The 16,038-nt window shown below is 40.5% G+C and overlaps 1 protein-coding gene across 1 annotated transcript in view; it reads left to right on the forward strand.

The window, feature by feature from the left end:
• Positions 1–16,038, forward strand: part of DYNC2LI1 (dynein cytoplasmic 2 light intermediate chain 1) — a 33,061-nt gene that overhangs the window by 16,059 nt on the left and 964 nt on the right. Inside the window, exons 9-12 of the mRNA XM_037066661.1 lie at positions 2,148–2,224; positions 2,808–2,878; positions 5,641–5,738; positions 6,159–6,251. Coding sequence (XP_036922556.1) covers positions 2,148–2,224; positions 2,808–2,878; positions 5,641–5,738; positions 6,159–6,251 — 339 coding nt within the window. The remainder of the gene's footprint in view (positions 1–2,147; positions 2,225–2,807; positions 2,879–5,640; positions 5,739–6,158; positions 6,252–16,038) is intronic.

Here is a 16,038-nt window from a genome sequence, read left to right on the forward strand (position 1 = left end):
CGTTCTCCGGGAACGGACCCCATTTGAGGATCCATGAGGATCTGGTCTGGTCTCATGGGTACAAATCCAGATGGAGTCAGGTCTCTCGGGCCACAGCAGGCCTGGACTTGAACATGGCCTGGAAGACAGACCCTAGAGGACTCAGGACAAGGGAAAGTGTTCGAGAAGGGCTTCCTCTCAGCTTTCTGTAAGCCCAAAGGACCTGAGGTTGCATTTAGAGGAGCCCTCCTGGACCACAAAGGGAACCAGAAGCTCTTCTAGCTTCCACAGCTGAGAAGGGAGTGGCCAGCATTTTCAGCCCCATCGTTGAATTTCACTTCCACTCCTACCCTACGCCCTGCGCAAGGGAGAGAGTGGTGCTGCCCCACCACCTTCGATGACACTCAGTTTTTTTCAACATGATAGTTGATACTTTATAACTCAGTCAAGAATACTGATTCAAATAGCATGAGTGATCTAATAAGTTGAGAAAAGCATTGCAAAGTAGGACCGGATTCAGCGGACAGCCACCAGGATGGGAGAGGACTTATAATTGCATATGAAGAGCAGTATGAAGTTATGTTCTGTCGTCTAGATGTGATGACCTCTAACATTTGAAGGACTGCTCCTTGGACAACAGGGTAAATGTACGTGTGCTCTCCTCGAGTCAAGAACAAGGAATCAGTAGAAAGACTTCAGTCAAAATAAGAAATAACTTACTAATGCTCCCATTATCGGAAAACAGAATGGGTGTGTTGGGAGACGAGTCCCTAGGCAGTTACTTTACCCACGCAGGCGCTCCATGGCCCTGTGCCCAGGGCGATTCCAAGGCAGGTGGCGGGGGGCTGTGAACTAGGAAACCGCTCATGTCCTCCCAGCCCTGTAGTCCAGTGAAATACATTTGTAATGGGGTTTTTTCCTCTCTACATAGGGAGCAATAATTACAATAATAATAATAATAATAATTATTATTATTATTGTAATAATGAATAGAAATTGTATTTTTAAAATTCAATTTAAATTTTATTTATTTATTTATTTATTTTAAAGATTTTATTTATTTATCTTTAGAGGGAAAGGGAAGGAGAGAAGGAGAGAAATATCAATGTATGGTTGCCTCTCGTGAGTCCCCTGCTGGGAACTGGCCTGCAACCCAGGCATGTGCCCCGACTGGGAATCGAACCACGATCATGTGGTTTGCAGGCCCATGCTCAATCCACTGAGCTACAACAGCCAGGGCTAAAATTTTGTATTTTTTAATGTCTCAATAGAAACATTAAAATTGTTTCAATTAAGAAAATAATAAGTGCATCGAATCTCATGTATTCACATGAGTATTCTCCCCTGAATTCTTTTCCTGGGAGCCTGTTAATCCAGAATGAATCTTACCCTGAAAATTGATCTCTTTGCATTACTAGTACATTTCATTTTGGATCAAGATTGATTTTTCCAGTTTCATACATCTTAGTCATTATGATTTGGCTTAGTAACTTTTCATATTTCCAAAAGTCAAAGTTAGTCTTAAAAGATTTCTAGGGTAACCATATGTCCCGGTTGCCGCCTGATATCTCAGCTTAATTATTAATAGTACCCACTCCCTTTCATTCTCTAAAGTATTCTGGTCATTTCGCCCTAGTCACAGGCCACCACTGAGAATACTCAGTAGCTTATTTCACGAGCTCCAAAGGCAACTCAAGAGAGGCGTTCCAGGACTGTTTTTTGAGTATAAATATTGTTAGACTAGTTTGCAGCTCCCGTGTTAAGTACTTTGAAGGCAGTAATGTGTCTTTGGTGGGAGAAGTCCTTTGTGATGTACACCTCCTATTTTTAACCACCAGATTGCCTTTTGGCAACGAGGAGTAGCTGAAAATGATTAGTACATAAACACAGGTTCCTTCAACATTGTGCACTCATGAAGTTTGAAGAAGGCGTTAAAACAAATTTATCCAGAATTCTTTCTTTTCCTTTATTCAGGGTTTTTGTGTTTTGTTTTGTTTTGTTTTTGGTCTACTCAAACATAAGTATTTATTGGGCCAATAAATAGCAGTTCTCTTTGCAATCTGTACTTATTCAAAGCCATATTTATGTTACCTGTTTCTGTGATTATGAAAGCAGACTATATAATTTATTCTCCTGGGGTGGGGGGCTTGTTTGTTTTTCTGTTCCAGTTTACCAGTAAATCAGAAGCTCTATTACTAAAAATACGTGGAGTTATCAACCAGTTGGCATTTGGCATTGGCAAAAGGTACGATTAAAATCTATTTTAATGTCTTTTTATTGTATTATTTTCTGGTCAGTATTGTCTCATCTGACTATTGTTCTCACCAGTCTTTTACTTCTTGACCAGGCAAGTGCCCCAGATGTCTGTTCTTACAGAGATGATTTTATGGTCTCTTCCGCTTCTTACATCCGTTAAGTGTTTTTCAGATTGACAACTAAAATGTTACACAATAGTTTGACACCTAAATAAGATGATATAATTACACTGCTTTCCCTAACTTCGTTTACTGCTTTCCCCTCATTTTCGTAGCTTTCCTTCTTCCTTTCTTAATTGATTAAAAATGGAATCAATAATTTTAGGATGTAATTTTCTTAATCTTGCTACTTTTCTTGGTTTTAACTTAAGGTGATTTGAGTCTCTCGCTTTTTTCTCCTGTAAAACCTTCATTAGTGCTACACTGTAGGTTTTGAAATCGCTCTCCCCTTGGTTTGGGGCCAGGCTCTCACCAGCGGCTAATACAACTCTTGGTGCTTGAGTTCGCAGTGGAGTGTGGCAGGACATTTGATTGCCAAACTAAATTAGATTCTTTTTTTTCTTATCCATGCAGCAAATCAATATGTGTGGATCAGAATAAGCCACTGTTTATCACAGCAGGATTGGATTCTTTAAGTCATATAGGTTGGTGAACTTATTAAGTTTGTTCAATCTTTTTTTAATTGCTTATTGATTTTATCCTACTCCATGTTGACTTCATCTCCAACATACCGCCATTTCTGGTTTCTTTATCGCTGCTGTTATTTTTCATGTATTTACTTGTATACACAGTGTCACTGCAATACATCACATTGACCTATTTGTGATGGAAGGCATGTCACCACATGAGAGACTGATTTCTGATTTCTATTCCACTGAAAGATTTGAATGTATTTCCCTTGCCTCGCTGATTTCCAGGCACTTTTAAATTTTAGCTCCTTGGACTTAAAAGAAAACCAAGAGCATAGAGTAGTCAGGAAATATACATACATTCATAGTTGTATGTGTATTAAAGGCAATGATGAAAAACAGAGATTCAAATGATAGAATAAACCGAAAGGAACACAGTCATACTGACTGGGCATCCCTTAACTTTTCTTTATGAAAATAGCTGGCCTCATCTAATGGAATGCACCCCTGGACTTGCAGAGGCCCTGGGCCCCTGAAGCAGAGGAACTTCATACTTTTGTTTGGTCAAGGACCTTGTCTTCCTACAGAGGCTGTTTTCATTTTGGAGGTCGTTGGGCCTCTCAACTCTCTGTAGTGTAAGGTTGTCATAGTGTGGTTTTCTATGCCAGTGCACGTGCTTTTCCTTTAATTTCCCATTCCCCATTGCTGTTACAAGCTAAAGTGGGCTTGCCTTCATATGGGGAGAGATCTTTGCAGTGAGATTATGGATTGAACTGGAAGGAAAAGGATACTGATCGTTAAGGAGGGATCATGGAGACTGATTTTTTGTTTTTATGATTATAATTAGTACCAACTTAATTTCAGTAACAGCAAGAAACATTTTCTAACCACATACCCAACTACTATCTAGAAGATGCAAAGAAATCAACAGCAAAAACAAACAAATAATCCAATTAGAAGAGAAGCAAAAGACAGGAGCACACATTTCACTGAAGAGGATATACGTACACATGGCAAATAAGTACACGAAGACATGTTTAACATAGTCATTAGGGAGATTCAAATTAAAACCACAAAGAGATGTCGTCTCACACTGCCAGTAAACTAGAAAACAGTGACAACCCCAAGTGCTGACAAGGACGTGAAGAAACTGGGTCACTTACACACGCTGGTGGGAACGTAAAACAGTACAGCCAGTCTTGCAGACGTGACAGCTTCTTACAGAGTAAGCACACAGCTACCACATGACCTAGAGACTGCTCTGTAATTTATCCCAGAGAAATGAAAACTTATTTCACGTAAAAGTCTGTACACAAATGTTCACAGCAGCTTTATGTGTAATAGCCAAAAACTGGAAACAACCCAGATTTCATTCAACAGGTGAATCAATAAACAAACTGCGGTGCATTTGTACTGTAGAATACTACTCGGCGATGAAAAGGAACTTGGCTGAATCTCCAGGGAGTTATGCTGAATGGAAAAAGCCAACCAGAAAAGGCTACATACAATATGAGTCTTTTATGTAAAGTGTTTAGAAAGAGAAAATTTCAGAAATGGAGGAAAGATTAGCAAATACCAAAGGTTAGGGACAAGACTGTGGGGAAGGAGGTGGTGTGATTGTGAAAGGGAACGCAAGGGGTCGTCATGGCAACGGGGGGGGTCAGTCTCTCGACTGGTACTGGATACCTGGACCTACAAAGGTGACAAAATTCTGTAGAACTTCACACACACACGCACACACACACACACACAAATGACAAGTGAAAACCTTGGGAAAGCTGAGTAAGATCCATGGATTGTATCAATTTCTTTCCCACCAAAGTGTAAGGAGGCCCTGAAAGATCAATGGTGAAATAATTTTAGTGAACAACATAGATGCTGAAACACAATGAAAAAATCTCAGAATACAGATTGAAAATTACCAAGAAGTAGTGCAAAATTTTTGAAATTTTCAAATGAAATTATATAAGCAATATATAAAGACCTTATCCTTATAAAATGTCAAAATAGAACATATAAGGATCAAGTTTGGTATGTATGTTTCTAGACTACTTTCTATGTATATGTACATGACATAAAAAATTTGTTTTAATGTAATTGTATCATCCTGTATCTATCATTCTGAAATTTGTCTATTTCTCAATGTGCCTTAGTGATTTTTCCATATTAAGCTATATATATATACGAGCAGGTCTCTTTGGAATTTGGACTGCTGGGTCGTGTTACACAGTAATTTAGCTCACTATTCTTCTATCGATGGCCTTTTCAGTGGTGGCCAGTTTTTCACAAATGAAATGAGGCTGCAGTGTGCATTCCTCAGTACACGTTTGCAGGTGCTTTAGGGCAGACACCCAAGGCTGCAATTGCTCAGTAATAGGGCGTGACCTTTTTTAGTATGTTAATAAATAATATAGATAGTTGTGCCAAACTACCCTCCAAATTAGCTGTCCCAATTTGCACTCTCGCCAACAGCACACAAGACTATCTGTTTTCTTACAAACTCGCATGCACAGGAGAATGTCAAGCTTGTATATTTTTTCTTGGTAGTAGTGGAAGTGGGGGAAAGAGAATTCCAGTTTCTTCAGAACTGTCTCCTCTTCATCTGGTTCAGGACCTGCCTGGCTGTGCTGTGTTGGGGTGAACTTCAATTGTAACTGTAATATGGAGAAGGGACATGAGTGATCTAAGATTGATACTTTTCCAAGTGTCATCATTTTATTGACAGAGTTTGAATCTTTTCATTCGTGCTGTCATTGAAGTAAACCTTCCAATTTTAGGGTCTCCTCCTGTTCCTGATAATGACATTGGAAAGTTTCATGCCCGTACACCAATGGAGTTGTGGAAAAAGGTGTATGAGAAGCTCTTTCCACCAAAGGTATGTATTTCTAATTCCTCTAAAGCAAGAATCTTTAGCATTATTCAGCAGTTGTTGGGAAATGTTCCAGTGGGCCTATTATGATAACTTTGTTTTCCACTCTCATGCTCAGAATTTAAACAGTCACTTAAAATCTGTTGTATCTGAGGCACTGTGGGGGGTTACAGCAGGGGTTAAGACACAGCTCCTGCTCCACTTCCAAACAGATCACCCTGGCTGTTAGACGGGGGAGGCACCATCATCCGAAAGGTGAGGAAGGGTCGAGACCTGATGGAATTGCAAATGGGCCCAGGGGTGGTGATAAACTACCACCGAGAGCCCTCACAGCCGGGGAACGGGGGCTCAGTGTGTGAGACGCAAGGGAGGCGTGGCAGGTGTGGGGTTATGGGCGTGAAACGATTTGGAGAACTGTCATTTCAGGGCACCGACACACTAAAAGATATCAAGGACCCCGCAAAAGACCCTCAGTATGTTGAAAGTGAAGTTGATGAGATGAGGATTCAGAAGGACCAGGTATTATCCTGAACATTTTTTAAATTTCATCTTGAATTATTGCAAAAATATGTCTAGAATTCCATATTTTTCTCAATATATTTACTTAATGGGTTTTTCTCTTTACTATATGATTATTTAAATAGTACATCTTTACTCTAAAAAAAAATAAAAGTCTGATATGCATCAAGAAGGAATTAAAAGTCACCTATCACTCCACCACCCAGAGATCACTCAATGTTCACATATCCTTTTTGGATTTTTCAGCTTATGATGGGTAGTGATTTTTACCCTGCTGCTAGGGGGATACTCTGATGATATTCTTTTGTGTGTGGGCTTATTTAAAAGGGCATGTTTTTTATTAGGACGTTCATACATACCTATCCTTTTTTGTACAAGAAAAATTAACTACTACTGACCTGAAAGCACACACACATAGCTGAAAATGCCAGGGTCTCTCAGGAAAGTGGTAAGAAGCGGGGAACTCCGTCCATGCCCAGGTAGCACTGTTTGTGATATTCAAGTCTGAGGTAAGAGTGCAGAACCTGGTCAATTTATCATGACCCAACACTTAGATTTTCCTCCCAGATCTGCTCATAGTTTGATAGAATGAGACATTGTGTAGAATCTGACCTTGCGTCTGTAAGCTTTCGTAGAGTGAACCCTGTAAACTGAGTGCCCTGACAGCCTCTTGGGAGGGACTTGTAGAGCCGCACCGTAGCAGGGACAACGTAAACACAGCCATGCACTGGGTATTTCTCTCAGTACTGTCCTTCCACCCTCAGGGACCCTGGTGTTAGTAAGCAAAACATTTTATTCACATGTATCCAGAAGACTTTTGAAACGTACGCCATGAATATTTAGAGAGTCTGTAGCTGTAGCAAACAGGCATGTTGCAAGCGCAATGAAAAATCCAATGGCCCATTTCAACAGAAACAGATAAAACAATCCTAAAGTGTGTAAGGAACGACAGAGGCCCCAAATAGCCAAAGCAAGCTGGAAAAAGAACAAAGCTGGAGGCATCATGCTTCCTGATTTCAAACTATGTCAAAAAGTTTTAGGAATTAAAAACAGTCTGGTGTTGGCATGGAAACACACACATAGATCAAGGGAGCAAAATCAATGCACGCACATATGGTCAATTAATTTACGACAGAGGAGCTAAGGGTATGCAGTATGAGAAGGGACAATCTGTCACTTCAATAAACGATTTCGGGAAAATTGCACAGCCACATGCAAAAAATGAAACAGGACCACTATCGTGCACCATACACAATAATTAATTCAAAATGGATTAAAGACTTGATATAAGATCTGAAACCACAGAGCTCCTAGAAAAAATATAGACAGTAAGCTCCCTGACATTGGTCTTCTCAGTGATTTTTTTGTATTGGACAACAAAACCAAAGGAAACAAAAGCAAAAGTAAATGAGTGGGACCACATCAAACCAAAATGCTTCTGAACAGCAAAGGAAACCGTCAACAAAACGAAAAGGCAGCCAACTGAATGGGAGAAATATCTGCAAAGCATATACCTAACAAGGAATTAATATCCAAAATACGTAAAGAACTTGTACAACTCAACACCAAACAAACAATCCAATTAAAAATGGGCAAAGGAACAGCATGGGTGGAACTGAAAAGCATTATGCTGAGTGAAATAAGCCAGGTGTTGAAGGACAAATACCATATGATCTCACCTTTAACAGGAAGCTAAACAACAAAACAAATAAGCAAGCAAAATATAACCAAAGACACTGAAATAGAGAACAGGCTGACAGTGACCAGAGGGGAGAGGGGAGGGAATTTCAGGGGAAATAGGGGAGGGATTTAGAGGAACAAATATAAAGGATACATAGACAACAACTAAGAAAGGTGGAAATGGGAGGGAGGGGGGACCACGGGGTGGGGGGGTGGGTTGGGATGGGAGTAATAGAAAACTGTACTTGAAAAATAATTAAATAAATTAAACAAAATAAAATAAAAATGGGCAAAGGAACTGAATAGACAGTTTTTACAAAGAAGGCATACAGATGGTCCACAGGTACATGAAAAGATGCGTAACATCACTAATCATTAAGGAAATGCAAATCAAAACCACAGTGAGATAGTCCCTTCAGAATAGACTATTATCAAAAAGACAAGAAATAACAAGTGTTAGTGAGGGTGTGGAGAAAAGAGAATACTTGTGTACTGTTTGTGAGAATGTAAAATGGTAGGGTCACTATGAAAAAGAGGTTAGGGCTCCTCAAAAAACTAAAAGTAGAACTACCATATGATCTAGCAATTCCACTTCTGGGTATTTATCCTAAGAAAATGAAGACACTAATTCAAAAAGACGTATGCCCCACATATTCATTGCAATACTGCTTACAATAATAGCCAAGACATGGAAATAACCTAAGTGTCCATTGACAGATGAATGGATAAACAAAACACACAAACACAGTGGAATGTTACCAGCCATAAAATGTAAGGAAATCTTGACATTTATCACGGCATGGATGGACCTTGACGGTGTGTGTCAGATAGAGAAAGACAAGTACCATATGATCTCATTTATATGTGGAATCTGAACGACAACAAAAACCAAGCTCCTAGACAGAACAGATTGGTGGTTGATAAACCAAATGGGGGAAGGGAGTCAAAAGCACAAACTTCCAGGTATAAAATGAGTCACAGTGATGTACAGTTCGATGAGTATAGTTAATGATGCTGTACTGCGTATGTGAAAGTTGCTAAGACAGTATCACAAGAAAAAAATTCTGTAACTATTTGTTGACAGATATTGACTTGTAGTGGTGATCACTTCACAATATATACAAATATTGAATTATTATGTTGACATCTGATACTTAGGTAATGTATGCTTGTTATACCTCAATTCAAAAAAAGTGAGAGGCATATTGTAAGAACAGTAAAATGTCCTCAAGTAACCTTTGCTGTGTGTCCATCTCGACTATAGAGATTAGTTGGAAGTCCTCCCTGAATTAATGTTTACCTAGAAGTCAATGACTAACTGCCATTGTTGATAAGAGTATCTGTTTATATTGCATAATGATCCCTTTTATTACATTTATGTGCATAAATAGGGATCTCTTTATTTTTAACCTCAGAGTATTTCTGAGTATCATGAGTTCTCCCATTCAAATCCATCTTCCCTAACTGACGTAAAACTGTAAGATTTTTGCGTGGGACGGGAAAACAGCAGATCCACAGCACTTACACTATCATTCGTCACTCAGTTCTTGTGCCACACTGCCCCTCATTAAATTCTGCACTCTGTTGTAGGAGAGATTTTTTTAGCCTGCCTAAAATGTTATAATATACTACTTTTGCCTCTAAACCAGTTTCAGTAGATAAATTGCACAGATTTCAGTGTGCACAGTTAGGACCTTAACATAATTTTATGCTTCTGCTTTAAGGTTACCCTAATGATTACCAGTTGATGCTCAACTATTGAACTGATATTCAAACTTGACTTTATAGTATCCAATATTTTAATCTGTGTATTATTTCATGCTCTTCCAAAGTAGTTTCAGGGCCTTATATTGTTTACAATTGTGTTCTGATTCACACAGAAGCTGACTTAAGTATGAGAACATTTTCCATAAATTGTGAAATATTCTTAATACTTTCTCTCTAAACATTTAAAAATACATTTCCCCTTTTTATATGGGCGGGAGAGTTAATGCCAGTTTTATTAACATAGCCAATGAAAGAGTTCATCTGTAAAAATGTAGCCGTTTGTCTGCCATTCTCTCTTCATGATGCCTTTTTATTTTTTATTATGATTTATTTCCACTTAACATTTTTTAATGAAAATAGCAATATCATCTTTTGATTTGATTTAATTTGCCACGTGGAGCAGTAATATTCATTTAAAAAGTCTCGCTCAGGGTTTTCCGTAATTACAGAAAAGTCGGTCCTTGCTGAGATGCTTGAAGAAGTCTGCTGTGCTCCGTGTCTGCACACTTCTAACCCAATGGTTACTTTGGATTCTTGTGCTTCTTGGAACAAAGAGGGCATCCTGCTTCATTAAAACATAGTGGGGGCTGGCCCTGAGCCTGTCGGAGACCAGATGTGATCCTCCTATTGACTCTCTCCCCGCCCCCAAGCTCCATGAGCAGTGGCTTTAATAATCATCAGGAATAAAACAAAATAAAGTTCAGGCTTTGGCAGTGAAGTCAGACCACAGTACTTCTAAGACGGAGAGGCGAGCTGATGAGGTCCATTCAGTTTGTCCAACATCTGAGCCTTCAGAAAAGCCCCCAGGCATGTAATTAGTCATGAAGAAGAAAGATGTATCCATCACTCTGCCCCTAAAAAATGGCATTTAAACCACACTGCTGCCTCCTAATCCTGCCAGTGGAGGAGGCACGTGACACAGCATTCCCTCCCACCTTGTGTAAGTCTGTGCTAGTGGGACATGTCATTTATGACAGCTCTCCCAAATTGCTCTTGCTCCCACTCCCCACAGATGCGTGGACATCCTTCCAGTCTGTGGACTCAGTCTTCACGGGCCTGAGGATCGGTCTTAAGGCCCCTTGAACCTTTCCTGTAGACTAAGTATTTTTACTAATGAACTCTCTTTTCTCCAATTACTCAAAGTTCTTTCATTTTTTAATTGTATTTTATTGATTATGCTATTACAATCATCCCAATTTTCTCCCTTTGCTCCCCTCCACCTAGCATCCCCACTCCCTCAAGCACTGCCCACGACATTGCTCATTTCCACGGGTCACGTGTATAAACAATTTCCTATACCATACTTTGCATCCCCATGGCTTTTTTGTAACTACCTATTTGTACTTCTTAATCCCCTCACCTCTTCACCCGTTCCCCATACCCCCTCCCATCTGGCAACCATCAAAATGCTCTCTGTTCCATGATTCTGTCTCTGTTCTTCTTTGCTTGCTTTGTTTTTTAGGTTCAGTTGTTGATAGATATGTATTTCTTGCCATTGTATTGTTCATAGATCTTTTGATCTTTTTGATCTTTTTCTTAAATAAGTTTTTAACATGTCATACAATAAGGGCTTGGTAATGATTAACTCCTTTAGTTTTTTTCATTTTTGGGAAGCTCTTTATCTGCCCTTTGATTCTAAATGGTATTGTTGCTGGGTTAGTGACTTTGAATGTTGCTTGCCAATCCCTTCCAGCCAGCAAAATTTCTTTTGAGAAATCAGCTGACAGTCTTATGGGAACCCCTTGTAGGTGACTAACTGCTTCTCTTGCTACTTTTAAGGTTCTCTCTTTATTTTTAACCTTTGGCATTTTAATTATGATGTGTCTTGGAGTGGGCCTCTTTGCATCCATCTTGTTTGGGACTCTTTGTGCTTCCTGGACTTGTGTGTCTATTTCCTTCACCAGTTAAAGAAGTTTTCATTATTTTTTTCAAATAAATTTCCAACTTCTTGTCATTTTGCTTCTTCTTCTGGCACCCTATGATGTGAATTTAGAAAGCTTCAAGTTGTTGCAAAGGCTGCTTACACTATCCTAGTTTTTTTGCATTCTTTTTTCTTGTCGTTCTGATTGGTTCCAGATGATTGATTTGATTCTCAGCTTCATCCACTCTACTGTTGATTCCCTATAAAGTTTTTAATTTCAATTAATGTGTCCTTTGTTTCTAACCAGATCTCTCTTATGCAGTTGAGGGCCTCCCTAAGTTCCCTGAGCATCCTTCTAACCAGTGTTTTGAACTCTGCATCTGACAGATTGCTTATCTTTATTTTTTTAACTCTTTTTCTGGAGTTTTGATCTGTTCTTTCATTTGGGCTATGTTGTTTTGTCTCCTCGTTTTGGCAGCCTCCCTGTGTTTGTTTCTGTGTATTAAGTAGAGCTGCTATGACTCCCTCTCTTGGTAGCATGGCCTAATGTCATAGATGTCCTTTAGGGTCCCATGGCACAGCCTCCCCCAACACTCAAGTGCACCCTTCGTGTGGGCGGAGTACACTCTCTTCTTGTAGTTGAGCCCTGGTTGCTGTTGGCAGGTCAGTGGGAGGTATTTACCCAGGCCAGTCAGCTGCAAAATGTGGCTGTGACCACTGACCACCAATCTCTGCCATTTGTGGAGGATCAGCTGTGCAGGGACAGTGTGATGCTTCTCCAACATGATCTGTAGCTAGCCACTGGGTGTGCAGGCTCTGGGTCTCCCAGGTAGTGCAGGCCAAAATCAGCCCCCCATCTGTGTCTACCTAGGCCTACCTACCATGCATGCACTGTAAAGCAACCTGAGATGGCTGTTACTTGTGCTGGGTTTGGAGATTCCCAGGCAAAGCCAAGCTGTGAATCTAGGGTGGCTGCTGCCAGTGTCAGGCCTGGGGCCACTTAGCAAGAGGTATAGGGGGCTGGGAGCTTACTGAATCTGGTTTTGCTTGAGAGGATTTAGGAGATTGTGTAGCATGAGCCAAAACCAGCCATTCATATGGAAAAGTCACTGTTAACAGTTCAGGTGGGTTCATAAGTTGGATGGAACAGAGTCTCTGAGGATCTCCAGGTTGGGGCAAAGAGTGTGAGCCAGGTTGATGCTGTCTTTCAAATATGGCATCTGCCTGCCAGCTCTGTGGCTCTCTAGGAAGAGGGCTCAGAAAAAGAACAATGGCCTCTGCCTGCCTGTCCACCCAGAATAAAGCTGTCCCCCAGCTCCTGCCTTGATGCCACATACTTCAGTTTCTTTCAAGCCACTGGTGCCTTTTAAGCTGCTATCCTGGTGCTGGAGCTCAGAGGACATGAGTCTCAGTAAGTCCATGTGGGTTCTTTAGGGGAACTGCTTGGAAATCCAGCAGTTTTTCCACCGACTCAATCCCTGCTGGTTTTTGCAGCCAGAAGCTATGGGAACTTATCTTCCTGGCACTGGATCTGGGGCACCTGGTGTGTCCCTGGGACTCCTCAGTCCCGAGATGCCCCTCCTGAATTTTTATATATCGCATGTTGGATGTGGACCAGCCTATTTCACATCTCCACCCCTCCTACCAGTCTGGATGGATGTGCTTTCTTTAATTCTATAGTTGTTAGACTTCCATTCCACTCAATTTCTGATAGTTCTGAGTGTTCGTGGTTCTATATTTTAGTTGTAATTTTGATGTGATTGTGTGAGAAGGCAAGCCATGTTTACCCAGCAAAGTTCTCTCTTTTGCAAGACTTCACATGGTCACTTCTTCAGTATTTACTATTTCTGATAGCCCTTTAATTTTCTTTTAAATTTCATTTATTTATTTGCAGAGAGAGGTTAGGGGAGGGAGAAAGAGGAGAGAAACATGGATTGGTTGCCTCTTAAATGTGCCCCTAATGGGGTCTAAACCTGCAACCCAGGCATGTGCCCTGACCAGAAATTGAACCCATGACATTTTGGTTCACAGGCTGACTCTCAATCCACTGAGCCACACCAGCCAGGGAAGCCCTCTAGTTTTAAAGCATTCCTGATTTTTAGGGAATGTGAGTATAGAAAGTATTTGCTTTTAAAAAAGTACTTGCCCTTCTACCTCTTTCCTATTTTTATTATCAAAGAAAAGAAAAAGTTTAGGTAAACAATTATTTTCAAGATCTTCTTGACCAACCACACATATCTATTTTGAATTTTTGTTTACTAAAATTACAGTTTACATTCAATATTATTCTGTAGCAGTTTTAGATGTACAGCATAGTTAGACAGCCATGGACTTTACAGAGCTGCCCCCCCCCCCCCCCCCCCCCCCCACCCAGCCACCNGGCCCCCCCCCCCCCCCGCCGCCCAGTATCAAATCCCTGTTTCAAACAATCAACTTGCTGATAATCTGTAGGCTTATCATTTAAACACACACAGATTTATGTGTTTAGGGGAAAATGTTCTTACTATCCTTTACTGAAGATGCTGTTTAAACATTATAATGCGGTGATCCATTTACATTTGAAAACTTGAGAGATTTTTAAGAGGCAAGATGGGAACCCTTCTTCATCGAGCTTTCACTTTTCAGACGGCTCTCTAAAGCAGCCGCACAGAACTGCAGGGCAAAGAAAACCCCTCGTACTGGCTAGGCCTTTGAACCATTCTCCCATTATTTTGCGTTCACATAATAGCAGTACTGAAGGATCTAGTGGACACGGTGAGTTCTGTATCACACTGGTTATTTATTCTTTATCCCCCCCTGGCATGGCCTGTGTGCCCAGCCCCATTCTTCTAAGTTTGCTGTCTGAGGAAGGGACATACTACTAGCAAAGAATCCCAACGCAGTGCCCTCATCTTTCTTTAAAATATTTTTTTTATTTATTTGTAGAAAGGGGAAGGGAGGGAGAAAGAGAGGGGAAGAAACATCAATGTGTGGTTGCCTCTTATGGACCCCACACTGGGGACCTGGCCCGCAACCCAGGTATGTCACCAGTCATACAACTGGTCACCCCTTGCTTCATAGTCTGGTAATCCACTGAGCCACACCAGCCAGGGCAATGCCCTCATCTTTATCACTGGTGAAAATAATTATTGGGGCTTATTTTATGACTTACAATCTTTGAAACCATAAGTGGTAGATAACTGGTGAGCTGAATTAACTTCATTAGAATAAACCATGCTCTAAAGACTTCACTGGAGTTATTAGTATAAAAATTCTTCCGAAGTCTATATACCGTTTTGAAACTTTAGCATTTAAATTTTAATGACTTAGACTATAGGTATAAATGAGCCAGTCTGCAATTTTTCTGAAAATGAGATTGGAATTTTCTTTTCATAGCAACAATGAACTTCAGTTATGTTAGCCAAAGGGCAGTGACTGCTTTGTCCTGCAGGGTGATCACTTTTGGCTTATCTCAAATAACATTTTACTTGGCGCAGCTTAGACATTGAACAACATGTAGGAAGCTGGGAGGCGGCGGTCCTTTAGACGATCCCTTCTGCATGTCAGCGGTGTCATGGACGATTTCCACTCCCACGAAACCTTATCTCTATTTTATGAATTGTAATAGTTATAGTCTCGGGCTGTAATGTACAGCATAGGGAATATAAGGAACAATATTATAATAACCATGTATAGTACCAGGTGGGTACTAGAAATATTGGGAGAATCACTTTGCAAAAGATATGACTGTCTGACCGCCATGCTATACACCTGAAAGTAAAAGTAATATTGAATGTAGACTGTAATTGAAAAATAAAATTTAAGAAGTAACATATGCTAATTGTGAAAACGTTCAAAAGAATAGAAGTGTACAAGGATTGTCGAGACAGTAGCCAGCTGTGGAATATGAAACAGAGACATTTATTGAAGAAGATACAAGATACAAGAAACATTGTACACAGGACAAGGACGTCTCAGTCCCCTTCAAAGTAGGCACCTTGGGACCTCACAGTTCTCCCAATTGACATCAGCTGCCTCATCGTATTTTCCTGAGTCATCGACAGTTTGAAATCTCTTCCCTTTCAAAGGTGATTTTAGTTTTGGGAAAAGCCAGAAGTCTCAGGGTGCCCATTCGGGCTTTATGGGGGCTGAGTCACCTGGATGATTTGATGTTTCACCAAAAAACTCTGAACAAGACGGGATGAATTAGTGGGCCTGGTGTCTGATGAAGCTGCCAATCACCAGTTACCCATTGCTGTGGTGGTCTGGATCATCTGAATAGTTTCCGCGTAAGAGTGTTCAGACTGAATGCATAATTGGGTGCAGATTCATTGCTCTACTCACTCAGCCATTTTGAATGCAATGGCTGCACAGTACACATGCTCACTCAACATCATCTACCACCCCCACTGACTAGTACAGCGAGGCCATCATTGTTCACACATGCACGTTCCAGTCCACTCTCCTCGTCTGCCAGGTTACATCTATGTCGCACCCAAC

Source organism: Sturnira hondurensis, unplaced genomic scaffold (genome assembly GCF_014824575.4).
Source record: "Sturnira hondurensis isolate 20B ecotype Veracruz unplaced genomic scaffold, ASM1482457v3 Scaffold0016663, whole genome shotgun sequence".
NCBI classification, from domain to species: domain Eukaryota; kingdom Metazoa; phylum Chordata; class Mammalia; order Chiroptera; family Phyllostomidae; genus Sturnira; species Sturnira hondurensis.